General features: G+C 36.2%; 1 protein-coding gene across 2 annotated transcripts; it reads right to left on the reverse strand.

The window, feature by feature from the left end:
* Window positions 1-1,358: 1,358 nt before the first annotated feature.
* On the reverse strand, window positions 1,359-21,615 carry LOC140135908 (cleavage and polyadenylation specificity factor subunit 5-like). 2 transcript variants are annotated; one of them, XM_072157576.1, is made up of 8 exons: window positions 21,481-21,615; window positions 17,786-17,986; window positions 16,762-16,825; window positions 15,954-16,043; window positions 14,601-14,676; window positions 13,567-13,681; window positions 9,668-9,713; window positions 1,359-5,962 (listed from the first exon to the last, which is right to left on the reverse strand). In XM_072157576.1, the coding sequence occupies exons 1-7, from the start codon at window positions 21,582-21,584 to the stop codon at window positions 9,692-9,694; spliced, it is 672 nt and encodes a 223-aa protein (XP_072013677.1). In that variant the 5' UTR covers window positions 21,585-21,615; the 3' UTR covers window positions 1,359-5,962; window positions 9,668-9,691. The 2 variants fall into 2 exon arrangements, with proteins under 2 accessions (XP_072013677.1, XP_072013678.1); XM_072157577.1 differs by lacking the exon at window positions 9,668-9,713.
* Window positions 21,616-21,798: the final 183 nt, after the last annotated feature.

Consider the following 21,798-nt stretch of genomic DNA (forward strand, 5'->3'; position numbering starts at 1 on the left):
CAACCATCTGGATGATAACATAAGCCCCACATGTGTGTGGGGCCAAAAATGATAACAGTAAAACAGAAACCCATTAGCCAACACAAAAATGTTTTTAGAATGGGATGAATGTGTTATAAACTGGTTTTGGTTTGGGTCAACGTTTTTATAACATTTAAATGTCGGGTTATAAAAAAAAGGTCATGGAAAACGGGGCTCGACATGTTGTTGCAAAGTATTGTTTGGCAAACAATTCAGCAAAATATTTTGTTAACAATTAATAATGTAATCATGAAAACATTTTTAAAACGTTTTATTTCAAAAAACACTCAACAACATCTAAATAAAAAATGTTATTGAAAAATGTTTTTGGCACACATTTTGATAAAATGTTTTGTCAACACTTAATAACATTATGTCAGAAAATTTTGCATTAGGTTTTCAAGCATGTTTTCTAAATGTTATTGAATCGTTTTATACCCTTTATAACCTGACAGACTTTCAAACGTTTTCTGTAAAAAAAAACCTGTGTTTGCTGGGTATTTGTGACCCCATAATATCTGGCAAAAGGTTGCAATTGTAAAATTGAGATGCAGAAAGGGAAAATAAACTAATAAATTACATTTGAAAATTGGCATTATAAAAGCCTATAACTCTATATAACCAAACATGCGAAGGCTGAAAGGACTTCAATACTAGTACTACCATACCAGAAAATATAGCACTAATTTTTGGGATTAAAAAATATTATCAAGTTCTGCCGAATGGAACATAGCTCAATCTTAATCATTCATTTAGTACTAACTGGAAATAAAAGATACAGTTCACTATTTTACTCAATTCTTGCAACAAGAGCCCAAAACATTTTTTTGACAATCAAGTCTCAAAGTCTCAACAAAAATCAAAGACTTGGAACAAGTCTAGGCATCAAAATATGCCACAATTTTACTCTTAATTTTCACTTCTTTGAGTTTCTTTAATTAAATGACTGGATATAAGAATGAGACATGTCTTTTCCAAAAATTATAATGCATAAATTGAAGTTAGACTTCGTATAAGTCTTTAGACTTGATTGTCATAGCATACAAAAAACACCCTAAAAATGCATGTTTTTGACCCATATTTCCAAAAATTGACCAAATAGTAAAATTAAAGGATTAGAATTTGGCTATGTTTCATTTGGCAAAACAAAATAATTTTTTTTTTATTTTAAAAAAAAAGTGCTGTATTTTTCTGGAATATGAAGTAGCAGTATGGTTGGTTACTCATTAAGCTGATGAATGATGACGATATAACTCAATTTTCAAAATTGCCTCCTTTAGCCTGATTGGGTCAGATCGTGGTCACATGATTAAATAAAGAAATGCTTACAAACAATGTATATCTTGTTCTTTTTATGTTATTATCATTTACAGTTTACAAAATACTGTTATGACAAGATACTATAATAGTTGCCGGCAGACAAACTCAGAATGTTGCTTCTAATTCCAATCAGACTGATTGTCATAGCAATCTGCATGTCAAATCAGCAACCAATCATGATATGCCGTGCCTCGTGTCAGCTTCTGTGAGATTTTGGCCCGAAATTATGCTCCAGGAGCAGCTGCTCCAGGAAGAGCTGCTCCGGGAGCATATGCTCCTGGAGAATGAATAATCTGGAGTAATATTCACTCGGTCGGACATCCGGGAACATTGTCCCCTTCGTCCCCTTTGCACAAGCGCATGCATAGCAACCAGCTCGAGAAAGGAGAACTACACATGCGCACACTGGTTTTACAAGGCTATTTCCCCTTTGTGACGTCAGCCCGACCAAGAGAATTCTAAGGCCAACATGCTCCAGGAGCATGTTTTGAATGCACAATGCTCATGCTCCTGGAGCATGTTGGACTTAAAATATTACTCCAGATTATTTAGCTGCTCATAGAGCATCTGCTCCTGGAGCATAATTTTGGGCCAAAATCTCACAGAAGCCCTCTGTCATGACTCGATGACGTCAGATGCAACTTTCCGAGTCAATCTCTCCCGACAACTATCACTGACAGCAGTGTTGCCAAAGTCCTCAGTGCCAGGGTGCAGCAAATCATGAAAATGGCCTGCTATACCACAGTTTTAGCACCCATGATTGGGTGGTTTTACACAAATCCGGCAAAGAATCACCCAATTGGGTGGCAGACACTGGAATGAAGCAACTTCTGCTTCTTGGCCACCAATCAAATTAATGACTGGAATGTTACAAAAGCTACTACTTAAAAAATGTTTTATACATGATAAACTTACACAAGCACCTCAAATGATGACAGTGTTTCAAAAAAGGCAGACCCTTAAGTCAAACAGCAAGAAACTTGCATTCCTGCATTAGAATGCCACCTTTTGCACACCAGATACAGAAGGCCCGTGATATTTGAGACCTAAGCCAGCAAAAGGCCAGTAACATTGAGTTATTTCGCTCATCAATTATTAAAGCCTTAATGTACGATTTCCTTACAATTTTAAAATTTTTATTCTATATTCATAATGCTGAAATAATACTAATAATAATTGTCTGGAAGGGTTTCTGTCCATTTTGAGCTGAAATAACACAGTAAAGTGAAAGAAACCCAACTGGTTTAATATTTTGGCCACTTAACATGCAGTTCTATAGGAGGACATAAAGTCATAATTTCTTGAATTATGACTTTATGTTGAACTTCGCTCTGTTGACCTACAAACACAACAAATTTGGCTGATTCCATTTAGGTGCAAGTTGGAACATGTATAAACAATACAAATATGCCAAAAAATCAAGTTTGAAAAAAATTAACCAATTTCATATTATAAGATCGTACATTATGGCTTTAAGAAATATAAATTTGCTTCAATTATTAGGACTACAGTTTGCAGAAATTCATTAGCACATAATAAATTCTGGCAAAATGGCCCTTCAAAGTTTTAGCCCATTTCAAACACTGCATCAGAAGGGTTTTTTTAAAGATGGACCAATTTTTCTACAAATTCAGTATTTTCAAAAAATGGTTAATACCAGTGGTGTAGCTGCTCCTGATGAAAATTGCATTTGGGCCATACCCTCCATTCAGTTGTAGATAGGTATTTCTTTGTAACTTTTGCATCTTTACAATGAAAAACTAGTTAAAAATCATGAAATCATGAAAAATATGCAACTTTTTTTCCTATTAAATTGCTCGTTGTGTTGAGTACTTAGCTGCCACCAGACATCATAACTACAGTCAGTCTACTCTGAAGTACAAAGTACCAACGCAGACGCACACATTGTGCCGACTTTGAAAGCACACATACCTGTAGCAAAGACGCAGCACTGCGCACTGTATATGTGCACGTTGTTACTTTGTACTTCCGAGTGGACAGACAGTCAGGTTATACAAAGGGTATAAAACGTTGAAATAACATTCCGAAAACATTTTTTGAAAACTAGATGCAAAATATAATGTTACTGAAGAGTCAGGAAAATATTTTGCAAATGTTTGCCAAAAATGTCTTACAATAACATTTTGGCAACATTTTACAATGTTGTTGTAGTGATTTTCATATAAAATGTTATAAAAACGTTTTCATGACCTTTATATAACCAGACATTAAATGTGTGCTTGCTGCCTATGTCACTGGGTAATAGTAATACACATGCAGTACGATTCCACTAACATCAACTTTTCAATGTTTTATTGAACCAGAGATGTGATCTTTCATAACGCATCACTTAATAGTGGTCTAAAAAGCATCACATTAATTCAGGAATAATTTTGACTTCTGTGAGTTAAGTTTCATAACATAAGCATCCCTAACTTTTTGACCAAAACTATTCCAAAATTGGTTTCATAAAAATTGTCCTGAAAACATGCAGGGCCTACCTAACTGGTGTTTTTCAAACACTTAAAATTAAAATTGACTTCATAATTCTACCACATACACTATACAGTCACAGACATAGAAAAAACAATTATTTACAAAGAGGGTAATATGTTGTGTTACAACAATTAATATTGAGTGCTTTCTGCCGTAGTCACAAAAACAGGTGTGTATAGGTGACAGACAAAGCTGCCCCTCATCTCACATGGCCTTCATCAGGCCAAAATGATGCTCACCAGGTAAAGTGTTTTCTTTGCCACTCTGACAAATAATACACCATACCACTGCAGTCCAGCTGTTCAATAATAATGAAACAAGCAGCTGAAAAAGTTGATCAAACACAACATAATACCATCACAAAACACAGGTTCATATTGTAGCAGCAAGGAAAAGGCGGTAGTACCAGCATGGGTGCAGCAACACCCCCCTCCAATCCTGGGCTTCCACCATGCCAATCAAAATACAAAGCCAAGGAAATTACCACTTAGGAGACAAAAACATTTGTCCCACCCACAGAATTAGAGAAGGAGAACCGGGATTCCCTATACCGCCACGTACAATCGTGCCATCAGCTATGGGGAGAAAATTTGGGGCATTCGGGTCCTTGCCGAAGGTGTGCGGAAACGAAAACAATTCTGAGTCTCATCTTTAGCTTATTGGCATCACATGCAGGTTGCATAAAGTGCGTCTCTCAAATGTGCCCATCATACGATGTCGCGCTTGTATGACAACCAATGCCTCGTTCGCATTCTGAAGGAAACCGAATACCCCCATTTTTGATCCATGCCTGTATCACAAGAAGGCGGTCGAGCCCCGATTCTCCTTCTCTAATTCTGTGGCCCCACCCCAAAGTTTGCTTGCTCCAAACAACATTCTGGTGCCACTACTGACTAGACGGAGTCTTGATAATTTTTAGGCAATAAACACAATTCCACAGACAAAATTATAAGATGCTTTAAGTTGAAAATGTGGTACCTCGTCCAGTCGTCACCTCATGCATATGCCCTGTTATTTGATACATGCACTTCATTCCAAAGTACTCTTTTGTTTAATGAAGACATCACTTTTTTCATCTCTGTTTTAGTTTCAAACTTCCCAGCAAATTACAAATAAATGCAAGCAATTCAATGAAAAAAAACATAGTTTCATCATTGGAGTCATATCTTGCTTTTCATCTGTGGAATTATGCAGGCTATACTTTAATAACCTGCTCCTAAGTTGTATACAGCAAGTTCTTCAAATCCATGTTTATTTTAAAAAGAAACATATAAAGGCATGATTCGGACGTTTCCATTAGTTCCTTCTAAAATTGATCCACCAACACCTTAATTTTCGCATACAATCCCACTGCACTTGCATTACAGACTGCCGGTGTTATAATATCGGAGACTATCAGTGGTAGTACATGTAACAGTTTCAGATATAACTGAAGCTATTAAAGATATATGTGTAGAGAACTCGAACTTGGTACATCCCCATGCTAAGGGGAATTGGCCATACTGGATTGTCACACATGAAACCAAAATAGCGTACTTGCTGCACTTTTGTTGGAAAGCAGAAATCATTCGATAATTGACATCTTTAATGCCATTGCAACGGTTTATGCATGTAAAGCTTAGTGCACATTATTGACCCAATACATAATACTGCAATTGCAAATAAGCATACAATTAAAATTCAAGTTTGTCATGTACATGACACTCAAATCCTGATGTTCACTATTTTCCCCTTCATGAGTAATAGTCAAATATGGCCAAGTCTTTCCAATGGAAGTAATGGGCTATTCCACTTGATATCCATACACCCCCTACGGAGGTCATGACCTTAACCTCCCACACATGGAGTGTGAATTTCAAATGGGGTTATCTGAATGGGTAACTACATTTGAAATTCACAACTTCTGTGTGGGAGATTAAGGTCACATCTCCCGTAGAGGGTGTATGAATTTCATCCGGAATAGCCCAATACACCTGCAGATGAGTACACCAGGTGTCTGTGTCATCAGTTATTCACTGTCACTGTAATATGCACCACATATCAGTTTGCCCAAAACTGAGCTTGAATACAGCATCCAACACCCAACAATCAGTCTGCCCAGGACTAGTGGTAAATAAAGCTGAACCTGGAACAGAAAAGAAAGAATTAACATTTAATAGCAGTAAAATGGACTGTTCCAGTTGAAATCCATACACCCCCTATAGAAGACATGACCTTTATTTTCCATACAGGGAGTGTAAATTTCATATGGGACTACCTGAACAGGTGACTTCATCTGAAATTCACACTCCCTGTGTGGGATATTAAGGTCATGTCTTCCATAGGGGTGTATGGATTTCAACAGGAATAGCCAAATGTAGTGTGGGAAAGAGTCTTCCCTGTAGAAAGTCACAAGGATTTCTTATCAAATCTTGAAATATAAGCTTGTGGGACTTGATGCTAATTGTCGTAAACTACTAATTTGTTACACCTGTACACATTTTTGGTGGGTATAATCCAAGTGGAACTGGAAATGATGAGTCTCCGGGTGTGACGTTGGGGTGGCATTAAAAGAAAGTACTAAATTAGAGAGATGTCACTCCAATCACAAAACTAAGGACAGTGTAATAGCGGGACCTTTTGTAAAAGCTGGACCGGAGCTGGACAGTGTGCCTTAAATATGGTAATGAGCCATAGATGATGTAAACAAAGCAGACGACATCAATAAAAATGTCTTTTCTGGGAGCTCTACGTATTAGGTTATTTAATAACATTTTAGAAACAAAATGTGTGGCAGGGCTAGCTATTTCAATTTGTTTTTACATTTTTATCACTGAATATAGCCCTTAGTTTCGACATTGGATTCATGGTTGTGCATGGTGATTGACAGCTGCAGGCAGAGTGGGGCTTAATAATTCTATATCGATGGTACCAAAATGTGACTCTTGCATCCAATAATTAATATTATGGCTGCAAAATTCAGCACCGTCTCTTCAACAGAGTCCTATATTGGACTTGATGTTCGCTTTTCATTACACGGTATGTAGGAGATCTGACCGGTGTACAACTATACCCATAAGCCTTTATGTTTTCCGAGCAGCCATTTTACGTCTCTTGCTGATTGTTGTCTTCCAAATCGGTAAAGCATGGGCCTGCTTCTTCTAGGAGAGCTCCCTTAGAGTGCACATCTTGTCACAACTTAGGACAGTTGGGTTTAACACCCTACCCTTTTTGAAACATACTGTCAGCTACATGTACAGACTATGATTGAGCCCGGGACCTCATGCAACACAGGCAAGTACCCTAACCACTGCGCCATGTTCTCCTGCTCACATCTTGAGTTGTACATTCCACTTCAACCACTAGGTCTCTCTAACCTCAGCGGTACACTATATAATCTTTGCAGACAAAAGACGACCACATAATGTGTATTGTATGAATTACTTGATGTGCTTGATATCAGTGTGGGATTCTATATTAGCCCAGGGTTGCTGAAGGTGTACTGGCAATGGGCTTGATTTGATGTTGATCTTTAACTAAAGCATAAACAGCAGTTATATCTATTAGTTGTGCCGAGGTTTGTCGCCAAGATAGCAATTAACCTTTTGAAGCTCTGCATGTCCTTGTTGGAAACAGGATTCAGGAAGTTCAGTATGGGCGTTCCATGTTACAGGTTTAGTGTCAACAAAGTCACATGGTATTAAAAATCTGGGCACATCCTGTATGTAAGTTCATGCAGCCATGTGATGCACACCTGTTTTGGTCATTTGAGTGGTGGGCAGCAACACCAAAATCACTGTTTAGTATTAGTCAATGCTGGCAATGTAGCTACAACACTTTCCCACACAGAGACATGCGCAAAGTTATCTAAACAACATTTGTGACAGCACAAATGTGATGCGATCAAGCAAAATGAGTCTGATGTCAAGCAAAATCATAATTCAGTTTTCAGTTTTATTACATGAGCCATTCTCAGAGCTTTACTTTGCTGAAAACCCTATCATAATTTGACATACGGTTCCAGAGATATGGCCATTTTAGTGTTGTTCAGAACAATAAAATACAAAGTAAGTTTAATACTATTATTGGCTATATCTCAAAATCCATATTCCTGACATCCGACTCATTTTGCTTGATCGCATCACAAATGAGGTTCTTGCCAATATCACCTGTTCATGTGGAAATACCAATAACACATGAAAGTGATGCCATCTCAAATATTTAATCAAACAATTCATTTAATAAACAATTGTACCACAGAATAATTAACTTTACCACTGCAAAAAGACTACAAGAATTTACATGATAAAAAAAAACAGGATCATAAAGCAATCTATTCACACAAAAATCCAAAAGGTCTTGCTTACATGAGGCTATTACAGTTAAAATCCATACACCCCGTACCAAAGACATGTCCTTAACTTCCACAAGGAGTGTGTATTTCAAATCGGACTACCTGAATGATTTGAAATTTCCACTCCCTGTGTGTGTGGGGGTGTGTGTGTGTGTGGGAGATTAAGGTCATGTTTTCCATATGGGGGTGTATGATTTCAACTGGAATAGCATATTTCACACAATATCATAAAAGGAGGCAACTTTGGCATCCATAGGTAACTTTGGCAAAGCTACCACTACATGCCAAAGTTAACACCTTTTACAGTACATTATCAGTTAACATGGTTAAGTTAAAAGGGCATTTCGTGATCCACAGCATCATCCCCCCACTTTTCTCAAAAAAAGTTGAGATTTTAATACCACTGGAAACCTCTGGCTACATAATGTTTCAGTACAAAAAATTTCTTGCAGATTAATTCGTTTAGCAAAAATATCATGAAATTTGAATTACATCCTGGTACACCAGAATGAAATTACAACACATTTTCTATGAAGCAGTGCAATGCAAATAATCATGTATAACTCCCAAATGCAAAATTTGATTGGAATCAACTGAAATTTTGGGAATAAGCTTTTTGGTGGATATCTACTGAAAAACGTCATAAAAAGAAGATGCTAGGATCACGAAATACTCCTTTAATTACTGGGATAATTGATTACTTCCCTTTAAACAAGTGTTTGTATTTTGTTGCATAAAAAGTCTCTAATATTTCATCCCCAATTTTTTTTAATCAATTATTTCAGTCAGAAATAAGTTCTATTCAATCTTTCAACTTATCGTGGCTATAAAAAAAAATGTTACCTTTGAAAACAAATTTTGAATTTAACTAAGGCCTAAAAGTGCATTGCAATAGTTATAACATATGAGAAAATTTCAAATGCTATGTTTTAAAATGTGACAAGATCTGGTCCATGGTGGCCAAAGGTGGCAAATTTGAAATTGAGATAAAGGCAAAAACACTGAGTAAAAAACAATCAAATATATAAGAAAATATACATCACAAAAATTTAAGAACCAAGTATGCTAGACTTTTGGTGTTTTCAGTATATGATCGTTTATTGTTTGTATAAAGTAATAATTATAGTTCAATTTTCAAAATTGCCTTCTTTGGGCCCCATGAAGTAGATCGTGTCACATATAGTAGAAGCAGAGGTGTGGTGTCAAAGGTGTACTGAGGACAGGTGCTCCCCCCCCCATCGAAGTGGACATTTTTAAAATCCTAATAAGAAAAGCAGAAAAATTAAAGGTGCCAGCTCAATCAGGCTCGATGCCCACTCCCTAGACAATAGATAACAATGCACACTTGATTAAGAATGGGAAGACTGGATTGGAATCTGCCAAGGAAGAGTTGGACAACTTCAAAAAGTAATAAAAACATTGTAATAACACTGGGTCAAAGTGCAATTTGGGACTTACGGTGTGGTGTATTGCTTAATCAAAATGAGAGAATCTTACCTTAATTGCATACCCCAGATGTGCTTAGCAATAAGTTAGCTGAATTCTTTATTGATAAGGTGGATAAAATAAGAAGCAGTAATATTAAATTTAACAAACAGTAACATATAGTAGTGGTACATAGTTAAAGGGCAAATCAGCCATTTTCTATACAAAATATTTTGTCTGAATGCAACACCGACTAATCAACAATCATTTATAGCCTAATTTCGATACAACATATCATCCCTATTGCATAAAACATGTAAATTGTTGGTCGCAACACAAAGTGGCATATGTGAAGTACAAAATACATTTCCGAGAAAAACATGTTTGAAGGATGTGTTATTAATAACAGCAGTCGATACTGATCCACTGTTATATTCAATTCCATTTGAAATTTAGTTAAAGTTCAAACTATTAAACTGTATCTTCAATAGTATAATAGGAATAACTATATATGATATAGCTAGTTTTAAACCTTTATGCCACTATGTGAAACGCAAAATTTTTGGAAAATCACTCTACGCCACTGTGTATTGCGACCAACAAAATAATCCACTCTGAAAGAAGAAAAAAATTAAAAGAAGTAAATGTATGGACATACTTTATCTTTATTTTGGTGTCCAACATCTATGCTTGTTCCAAAAAATGCTAAAAAAATGAATTAGGATGAATTTTATGGTGGTCTGGTTCCGCCCATTGCTGAATAGGCTTTCAAAGCGAACCTGTAGTTCTCCAAGTCATTAATCCATAATTTTTTATTACCCGGTGGACTCATTGAACAGTAATGCCACTGTAATCGATTACAAATTAAGTATGTTTTTAGCTGCAGCATTCTACAAGCATCAATAATTGTGAATACTCTCAGAATATGACTTCTGTAATTTGTCATCATGGTCTAAATAGCTTACATATGATGTAAAAATGTATACATGTATGTTCTTTAGCTTTAAGACTCTAGGTGATGTGTTAAGATTCCATGTGATGCAGCTTGTGCTATCTTTAAGGCATCTTTAGCTCTGCAAATGGTTGATGAATAATGTACAGGTATACTCAAACCACACAACTCCAAAACATGGTTAAAGCATCCCCATACATATCTTAGATTAAACTACTGACTGGTTGCACTGAAAATAACTTCATCACCTAAGATTCTGGGTATAACTTGCTGCTATGACCATATATCTGATTATAATTATAACATCTGCATAAATTAATGATTTCACTTCTGCGGAACTTGTTGAGAATTATAGATAAATCAGCGATGATGCAGGTTCTAATGATATGCCCGCACTTGTGCTCCCCAAAATAGTTTGTGTCAGTGTATTTGTTACGTCTGTAGATGCAAAGACATTGCTCCATTACAATGCCTCTCAAACATAGCTTCCAGCGTTGTTTCCAAGTTTTAGGCCCATCACCATTAATCGCCTCACTGGTTACCGAAAAAGACATCCAATTCAAAATTGTCCACTATTTCTATACGACACTGAATAGTCCATTACCAATCTACCCCATGCACAAGTATCCCGACAGTGTCCTGATATCCAGGAAAGAGCTATCTTCACACAACTGGAACTTTAATCGCCTGATAAATTCTAAACAGCTAATAGAAATATAGGTGATTATCCTTAAGCGTCTTCCTTACACCGTGACTATTGAACAATTTCCTTTATCCATCAGATCACTCCTTACATGAAGTCGAAGATTTCAAACCAAATATTAGGACACTTGTACTGCTGCTTTATTTCTTTTCTTTAATCGTACTTGTATCATAATTGTGCTCTATACGCATCATTGTGTATGTAAGCCTTCATATCAAAAAATGCAGTCGTCAGTTACAACATGACATCATATAGCTGACAGGTTGAATATGATTACATTAAAGTAGGGGGCAGTAAATTAACAACATAGTGTTGTGGTTATATCCACGCAGCTAATGCGATTAGCTCCAAGCAGTCAAAAGGAATCAAATATGCTAGTGTTATCTCAGTTTCATACTTTACCCAGGCATGATTATTTTGTCCCATACAATGGTCAAAATTTAGGGCTTCTAGGGTATGCCCTCAAACCCAGCCAGTAGCCCCCAAAAAATCAGCATGATCAACTTGATGTTCTATTGGATACCCTCACAGCCTACGGGAAACTTTGCATGCATATTATAATACAAACTGTATTAAAATCATCATTATCTATCTACCAGTTAATGCTTCTTGAAAACACTACTACTCTTCCTGATGTGAACTAACAAGCAGAATCCCTTTTACAGACCTTTATTTCTAAAAAATGCAGGAGCTTTGTTAATTACTCTCCTGATTTTTGTGAGGAGCTTAATAAGGAGCTCGTATTTTTAAAACCTGTTATAAAACACAGGATTTCAAATATTAAGGGGCTCTATAGATCAAACTCTTATAATGCTGTTAAGGAGAGCTGTAGGGGCTGTAAAGCAATTGAGCTCCTTAAAAATGAAGGCCTACTTTTACAAGGAGAACACGCTCGTCGTCAGCATTACAGAATTCAGAGATGTAAAAATACCAAATGTAAATGGGTAACAGACCCATATCCTGAAAATAGATCTGACCCTTCATTTGTTTTTCGTTGTTTTGGGGGTTTTTTTTTGCTCTTTTTATGCTTGCTGACATATCATCATCCAATTCCTGAAATGTTTAAAAAATGTTTCTTTATGGTATCAAATTCGGGAAAGTTACATCTCTTGCAATTACGAGGTGCACCAATCTTTGTAAAAGGAATTATTCTGCCTTTTAGTTTACCATTAAGGGCTGGGGTATGAATGTTTGGACAGTATTTATTTTGGGACATTAGAGCACATCAGACATATCGAATTGCATTCTGAATACGAAGAATGTCATTCTGATATCAAATAATTTTGATTTTTTGAAATTAGCAATTTAATACACATTTTATGGCAAATCATTAAAAATTGATATTTTTGATATTTAACAGTACTTGAAGTAAACTTTGTAAATCTGATGATTTATACTTAAAGTGTATGAAAAGCTGACGATCAATTGAAAATTTTGACCTTTCGTATTGAAGATATGGATTTTTTCTCCCAAAACACCAAAAAAATTAGGTCTTTTTGGGAAAAAATCCATATCTTCAATATGAAAGGTCAAAATTTTCAATTGACCGTCGCTTTTCCTCCCTGCTACATACACTTTAAGAATATATCATTAGATTTATATAATTTACTTCGAGGACTGTTATATATCAAAATTTGAAAAATATCAAATTTTTATAATTTGTCATAAAATTTGTATTATATTGTGATTTTCAAAAATGAAAATTATTTGATATCAGAAAGACATGCTTCAGTATTCAGAATGCAATTCGATAGGTCTGAGGTGCTCTCATGTCCCACAAAAAATACTGTCGAAACATAATAAACGCTCATTTTAGATCCCTTAAGCCAACTTGAAATGAACAAAATCTCACAACTTTAAATTGAGGTGAATCCATGTATAATAATGGATAATAATTCATGGAAGTAGCAATTTTAGTATATTTTGCACCGGAATAATTTTAACTTGTTTTTGCTACTTTTACTGATTTCATGTTGTTGTTTTTTCAAAAATATTTAAATTATTACAAGCTTAGTGTCCAAACATTAATGTATACCATTTTTCACACTGATGTGGCAGTGACGTCAGTGCACATTTCATTTGGCACAGCTTCAAGTAGCTAGCGGTCGCTCAAAGCGCTGGCGTACACACTTAAAGACACCGCATAGCTGCCTCAACGTGTTGATGTCACTGCCACATCGGGTGAAAAATAAAACAGAGAAAAAGAAAGGTCCACTTTATGTACTAGACATTCATTCAGCTGCAGATTCTGATCATTTCATGTTGGCCCAATGATACATTACAGAGATGTACCTCTGTATTCAGATGTCAACCTACCTGCTAAGTAACTGTGGTAAACTGGAGATAATAGGACCATAACCTGGCGAGTTGTCGTACAACTCAAATAGAGGAGCTGCTACTAACTTGTAGTTTCTAGGTACTGCAAACAAAGCTGTGTAAGAATAAAAAAATGTGGGGGATTAACATCACATCACGAGCAGAACACCAACACACATCAATTATAATTCGAAAATATTTTCGAAAGTGGGGGCCACAGGTCTCAACTCCCTTGACTCTAAAAAAATGTTGGCTTGCTTTGCTCGCTGCAATCAGGCCAGAGTAAAATTGTCAATTGTTAACCCCAATATTGTTGACACTCAAAAATCAAAAAAGTGTGGGGATTTTTTTTTGAAGTTGTAATTCTTCATTATTTTAAAACCAATTTTAACTGTGTTGCTCTTACATATTGCACCTCCTCTCAATAATTAAAAGTAGTAGCCACATACATTTTACTCCGACAAAGTGAATTTTCATAGACTGCGTCCATTTCCTTGACGGACTGGCAAAAGGCCTGTGTCAATTTCCCCTGACTAATTTTCAAAATAAGGTTTAAAGAAAGAATAAGAAGATATCAGACATACCATAGAAATCCGTCTACAAGCATATATGCTTCAAAATGAGAGAGACAAAAGGCAGACCCTCCACAAAACATTACAATAGATTGGTGTTACAATAATACTTGCTTGTACAGCAGCTTGTATCAGTAATATAGTTCAAACTCCAAATGTTTTGTGGACGGTGTATGCCTTTCATCTCTTTTGTCAAAAAACATTAATTTTCGCCATATACTTGTACATGATTGTACGATTGTAAAGAAATGGGTTGGCTTTAGGTTTTATTATCTATTCCAGGTCCAGTAACTCCTCATTAATTTACCTGAACCTTTGGATGCAATGAAATTGGTATTAGCATACAACAGGACAGTAGTGCTAGTTTTCATGCCCCTCCAGCGAACATTGGCCCAATCCTACCAAGAACAATATATGCATGAGGTGTTACTGGAGTTGAAACAGATAATAGTAAATAATTACCTTTTTCTTGAAGTTGTACAAAATAGAGTCTCTTGTGCTCCTTTGGCTTTGTAATGTGTGCAGGTATGTATGGATACTATCAGGAAAGGAACAAAAGAAGAAATAACATCCGCAATAGGTTATTTTCAAGTGAATGATGGATTCGGGAATGTTCGCAAATGAGTAGTAACAGATCCATTGACCTAGACCTTGGACAGGTGGCCGAGCGCTTGCATGCGGTATTGAATATCTATAGGCGCTTGGCAAGGGAAATGGTGGCACCTGCTTTTACAAAAATTTTGCTCATTTTATGCTTTCTTAGAGAATATGTGACCGTCCATCTCAAACCACTCGTAAAGTCGGCAAATTGTATTTCGAGTTACAGTGCAAAATGTGCATAGAGGTTGTATTCATATGTCCCTAATGTCTGTCCTACATGTTTCTCATTTTAGTCCAGTCAAACACCAATCTTTAATCCTATTGTTGAAGAGGATAATAAGCTTATATGTATAGAATTAGTAAAAAGCTTAAGTCTTTGTTTGCTTAAATCCTGTTCAAGTGGTGGGTTAACTAACAATTAACAATGAGAGGACATTCCTGAACCTCGTTGAGTTGGGGATGATTTGAAGTGACCACCAATTATGACCATTTGATATTTAATACCAGCAATGTAGTGCTAAAATAATGTACCCTTGTACTGAAGGAGCAAAGTTTAACAAGTTATAACTCGGCTTCTGGATATCGTTTGAAGTCAAATGATATATCATTGTAAAGCTTATGATATATATTTTCTAAACACGGAAGAAAACAAATTTGACCAGGGGCCGACTTTACGAGCGTTTTCGACCTGGACGGTCACATATGTAAAAAAAAAAATGCATTTCAGAATTCTTTTCTTTTCTGGCCTCATTTCTGGAATTCTGGATCAAAAACATGAAGGAATTTATATCGAGGGTTGACAAACAGAAGACCTTAACTCAAAAAGTGCCTTTTTGAGAAAAATGAGTAAAATAATATTTTGCATTGAGATGTGACCAAGTATTATTGTGCAATAGATGCAATAGGAAGTTGAATTGAGTTAAGGCTTTATGATTTTAAGAATCTGTGGTATTACAGATTATTTTGGTACCAAAATCTCAAAATGGCCAAAAGTGAGTTGAGGCCTTCTGTTTGTCAACCCTCGATATATGAGTTATGTAAAACAAATATTGACTGTTTTTGTTCGTTAAAAGGAAATAATATTTTCATTCGGTGAAATATGTACTGTTCCCTTCAACTCGGCAAAGCCTCATTGGATCACCTTATGAAAATATTCTTACCATTGTACTCATAAACATTCAATATTTGTGTACTATTTTGTGGTAATCATCTTACTTGAGGTGGCTCGAAGTTTGGTCTGTACCAATTGGCAATAACATCTTCTACCATCCAATCTTGTTGTACTCCATCTTGACGACCCAGGATCTACAAAGAAATAGAAATTTATAAAGGTTATTGTTATTCCGTGGGAGTGGTTTAGTTTGTAGACACACATACATAAATCTGATTGGATAATTACATGATTTCGGGTGTCGTCTTTCAGGTCATAGACGACCCTACAAAGGCCTACATCATCAAAGTATTATAACGCGTAGTCGCGTAACACACTTATAGGGTTGCGCATATGTAGAGATGTATAGTTTAAAAAAAGTTTTGTTCATTTTAGAATTCAGGGAGTTTTTATGATGGTCACTAAAATAGTTTAAAAAATGAGAAACGATATTAACATTTGTTTTTATCCTCTACCATGTGATAAACCACAGACAGGTCCAATATTTTTTCATAGTGTGCGCCGGCATCCACTACTCAAAATATTGGACCTGACTGTCATGTATCACATGGTAGAGGATAGTAAAAACTAAAATTCCTATCGTTTATTCTCTAACCTGTCAACATTTTAAAACTATATTTGCTGGGACAATACCAACTTAGACACAACATGACAGCATGAAGGGATAATACACACAAATTTGTCACAAACTTTTAAATGGTTTCTTTCTTCTTTCTTTAGGCATTAAAATAAATGCAAAGATAATGCATTAAAAATAAAAAATCATCAGGGAAAAATACTGTTTCCAATAAAGTTATGACTGATTTTATACAGTGGTGGAATTTCACTGCATTATTCTTGTGTTCATCTTACCTCTGTCATGAGCCTCTTGAGTCCGTCTACCTCATCCTCTCCGACTTGAAGTTCACCACCAGGTCTGAAAAGGAAATAAACATAACAGTATGATGAAAAAAAAAACACAGTTAAAAACTATTTATTATAACTTGATGAACTAATCACAGCTGTATACTTTAGACTCATTGATTTTGAATCAGAGTCAGTCCCAATCAACAGGATCAGGGAAAATGTGTGTATTTGCTGATATACTGATCACAGTTCACGCACCTTGAAGCCTTTAAAATTCAAGGACTTTTCAAGACCTTTCAAGGTCCAAATGCATGATTTTTACTCTTAACTCCCCAAATTTTGTCAAAATTATACTTTAGGTAAAATTCCAATTTTCAAGGACTTTCAAGGACCTTATGCAAGTTTTCAGGACTTTCAAGGCTCTGAAAAGGTGTTTTCAAATTCAAGGACTTTCAAGAACTTTCAAGGACTGTGGGAACCCTGACTGATTCAATTCATTTCAACAGAAAATAAATCTACTTAAATAATCTAAAAGAGGTCTGTATTTCATAAAGCGGTTAACTTGATGAAATACAGACCTCTTTTATACATAATTATATTTCTGTTGTCTGGATGAGTAACATAAAGCACATGCTTTTAACAGTCCACATGTTTACTTCTATATATGCTTTTGCCCATTTGATGGCCAATAGATGATGTCTTGAAGATTATTATTGTATATTATCATATTCTTAAACTTTATTTGCATTCTGCATTTCCATTCAAGCATCATAAAAATACAAATGAGGGCAAAATGTATTTTAACACCTAGAATAAAAACAATAAGGAAATAACATATTTTACATTTAATGTAGATCCTTAAAATCTTTCTAAAATCATTTCATCTCAAAAAGAGAAAAAGAGAAAACATGAATGCCTCTTTGATCTTTGCATACAAATAGGATCTTATTTTTAAAATTTCAGAGATAGTAGCACTGCTCTCTGGGAATATTATGTCACAGGTCACTTTCATGTAACGATGGTAACTTACAATTTGAAAAATGTTGTTCCTAACTGCAGAAGCAGCACATGTGGCAAGCCATGCTCATGTACAATTAAAACACCCTCGACTGATCGTCTTGTGCCAAGTTTATCAAACTCATCACGCATACGTTGGAATCTTGCTGACACTGATGGATCTTTCTCATACAATGGCTCCTTGGTGCCAAATGTGTAGTTTGTCAGGGGGTACCTAGAAAAGAAAAGATTGTTTGAAACGATTTATTGACTGAATTTATTCTAACAACATAATAAGTATAATATTCAACACAATTTTGTATTATAACTTAGAATTTTTAACATTAACCCTACATACAAAATACCACAGGCACAGAATCCATGCAGGTAAACTGGTCAATATACTGACCCTCTTTAAAAGTCTAAGCTGACATCGGAGCTCCTTGTCCCCCTCAACATGCCTGTTATGTGCATCTTCTCTTTTTTGCCCCTTCCTACACCCAAGATGCATATTTGTGCATCAATTACCCTCCTCTTCATTAACCCTATTTAACCTAACCCTACCACATACCACAAAATACCACAGGCAGAGTCACCCCCCCAGCCCCCCACACACACACACACACTCTAGCAGGGCAGGGCGGGTAACCACCTCCAACCAAAACCAAAAAATTACACAAGCATCAAAACAATCATGGCGAAGTTTGTACAAATTGTGATTGTAGATGTGCAGTGTAACTGAAGTAGGGCCTTTAGAAGTAAAAAGCTTGTTAGTGTACCAAACTGGAAAATGAAATTATTATGTGCAAAAAAATTGCTATACAAAGATAATTGCTATGCAAAACTTGTGTAGTAATTTTGCTATACAAAAATTTGGGACTAAATTATGCCCTGTTCCACAGTCTAGTCTCAGTAATATCAGTCAGTTGTAGTAACTACAAATTTTGAATGTTTGAGGACTTGTTCTCAAGTTGTAACTAGCAAGTGCATAGGGTCTCTCCAGTGTTAATTGTTTTCATTATAAATGTCACAAAATATTATTAATATTGACAATAATTAACAACCTGTTTGACCTCTCCATACATATTCATACATTGCTCACCTGTGTTTTCATATCATATTTTGTGGTGAAAAATGATTACAAAATACAAAATGTGTTTTGTGTAATTTGCAAACATTTACACCCCTTGATAAATTTGTGACTATTTTTATTTGTGACTATTTTTGCATTTTTCTCAAAAAATAATAACACACCAACAGAACAAACATTACATATTTAGGGGCAAGGAATCAAGTTACTACACTGGAATTTCAGTGTTTCCAGGCAAGCGGTAGGGCCTACATTATTTATGATAAGAAAAGAGGTCCCGCTAGAATACACCACATTTCTTTACATATATGAACCAATTGTCTTGAATCACTGAAATTTCAGTGAATTGGATTCCTTACCCCTATAATACATGTATGTACACAACTTTTGTTGTGTGTAGTTACTTTTTCAGAAAAATGCAAAATTAGTCACAAAATTTATCAGGGCTGGGGGTGTACCAGTACCACCTTAATGGAGCAATGATTTCGGAGCCGGGACTCGGCGCAGGGAGTTTCAATCAGTGTACAAATTAAGAAAAAAAATCAGGTTATCCGACGGATGACCAGGTCATGAAATCTGGTCATCCGCCAGAGTTTTTGGTAATCCGTATATATCCGCCAAAATCTCTTTTGTTCTGGTCATAAAGACGATCATTACCTCTTTTTTTGGCTGATGTCGAAGCCTCATCATCATCACCGGCGGTACTCATTGTGCCCACCAATAAAGGTGCTTATATGACAGTTGCCTCAACATTTATTTTCCAGAGCAGCTCATGCACATGTCCAAGCCCGCTACCCAGCAACAACGTTGAGACAACGTTTTTGTTACCGTACCAATGTCACGACTCCAAAGGCAAAACAAGTGTATCATGTTAATTCATGTATGAAAGGCAATGTTGAGTGGACTTGCGGGAAGTTCCTTTCTCACAGGCCAAAGGCGGGGCCAAAGGTCAACATGATAATAACACAATGAAGTCACAGTACTAGTTTGGACTAAAAGAAGGCCACACAGCACACACTGTAACCCTAACTAAGACAGTATCTGGGGATGCGGTGGTTTGAAACTTGAAAGCTATGAGGAGTACGAAGACTAGACAGAACTGGAAAGCAATGTGCAGGGATGTAAGTAACCCTGAAGAAAAAATACGGAAAATACGGAAAAAAGCGCGTAAATTCGGGCTAAAAAGTCCAAAATGGGCTGAAAATAAAAGAAATTGCGTAAATCTGGACTACAAAAATACAGAATTCTGTAAAAATACAGAAAACTTACATCCCTGAATGTGATTTTTCGTAAGCTTAATAAAATATTGTGACTAATTACCGACTAAATCTTTTTTATAGCACTTTTACTGCACGAATACCCTGTGTAAAGATAGTCACTTGTGCTGAGCATGAAATTGGTCACTTATCGCTCACTGTTCAAAATGTGACATCTACACCAATTACAGTGCCCGAAACTGTCTACTTTTTAGCCGACCTCAATTCCGAAACATTTAGTGATAGTTAAAAATGCGATCCCCAACCCTTTGGTTACCTTTGGACGAATTTTTGAAATCTCCATGAGTCTCCGTGTCTGAAATTCCCGGTACAAACATCGAAAATGTCGCAATTCTCAGTTCTCGGTGATGATACTATATCCGCATCGCTGTTTTCATACATGAATATGCATATCTCTGACCCTGTAAGGTCAAAAGCGTGGCGTTGATTTCAACCAATCCGATCCACCGTTTAATAAGCAGCTTGATACTGACGTCATATCTGAGGTGACCAGGAGGCAGGAGCTACCATTTTGGTAAACTGAACTCGACTGCATGCGTTCTTTTGGTTCACATAAATCGAACAAAATTTTCAATAACGGGTAATAGTATGATTTCAATTTTTATTAATGAAGTTACTTGTAGTTTTGAGGAATGACAAAGTTGTTTTTGGAAACTTAGATGTTTGTTTCAACTGATGATGTAGGATCGCAAGGTGAGTGAATTCGTGAAGAGATTTGCTTGTTTGAGTGATAGTAGGATACGGGATGTAGGCTAGTCCTCTGTGTTTGACCGGCTCCGGCGTCTCAATTCACAACGTCTCAATTGTACCTGCTTACCAGACAGCAATACTGCGTATTGCTGTATGGAACCAGATATACTGCACGAAGTCGAAGAGGTAAAAAAAATGTGGGTGTCCGACATGTGCCAATGGATAACCTGCAGTGAATTTCTGGTTGTCCGATGGCAAATCTGGGTGTCAGGACGCCTGGATTACTACTTAATTTGTACACTGGTTTCAATTATTGAGTCGAGTCAAGAGTTTCAATGCCATGAAAATGCACATGGCAATGCTTCCGAATTTTGCACCATTTTATTAACTTCCTTTAATCCTTGATTTATTGACTTAAAAATTGAAGTAACATTTTACATCGAAGCTCCAGTTGCAGGGCTAACGTCGTTGTTATTTTATCAAGCAAACTTGGTCAAATAAGAAATCTATGATAATTTTATTGATGTCGCGTGGGTAATCATAAACAGTGATAAACTCTTCCATTGTGTTTTGTACAGACGCTAAATTAGACCTCGAAAAACATCACTGTCACAAGAAATCTAAATGCATCCGAAGAATTTGACTAGGACCACAATGTTGAGAAATACTTACAGAATAGCTGTACGTTCTCTTGGGACTGCAGCTGGAGGGGCTGCATACTTATTGTTAAAATTTGCACTTGCTTTTGGCCAACCCGCTCTGGATCCGCTCGCCATGTTGATAGTGCCACCAACGTCAAATGATTGAAAATCCAAACGTTGCCTGTCAGAAAATCAGTCATTCGTGCACTATAAACATCTCTTGGCAATCGCTGAGGTTTGGGCTGGTGGATCCATCCATGAAGAAAACCGTAAATCCGTCATGAAATGTCACGACCTGAATTGTTAAAAAGTGGCTGAAAAGAACAAAAAAATGGGTCTTCCCAAGACC

The sequence above is a fragment of the Amphiura filiformis genome, chromosome 16 (assembly GCF_039555335.1).
Source record: "Amphiura filiformis chromosome 16, Afil_fr2py, whole genome shotgun sequence".
In the NCBI taxonomy this organism is placed as follows: domain Eukaryota; kingdom Metazoa; phylum Echinodermata; class Ophiuroidea; order Amphilepidida; family Amphiuridae; genus Amphiura; species Amphiura filiformis.

Coding starts and splice junctions, on each gene's coding strand:
- LOC140135908 (XM_072157577.1), bottom strand. CDS start 21,584: ATGGCGAGCGGATCCAGAGCGGGTTGGCCAAAAGCAAGTGCAAATTTT. Junction 17,987..21,480: donor AGAGAACGTACAGCTATTCT/GTAAGTATTTCT, acceptor TTTCTTTTCTAG/GTACCCCCTGACAAACTACA. Junction 13,682..14,600: donor TGTACAACTTCAAGAAAAAG/GTAATTATTTAC, acceptor ATTCTTACACAG/CTTTGTTTGCAGTACCTAGA.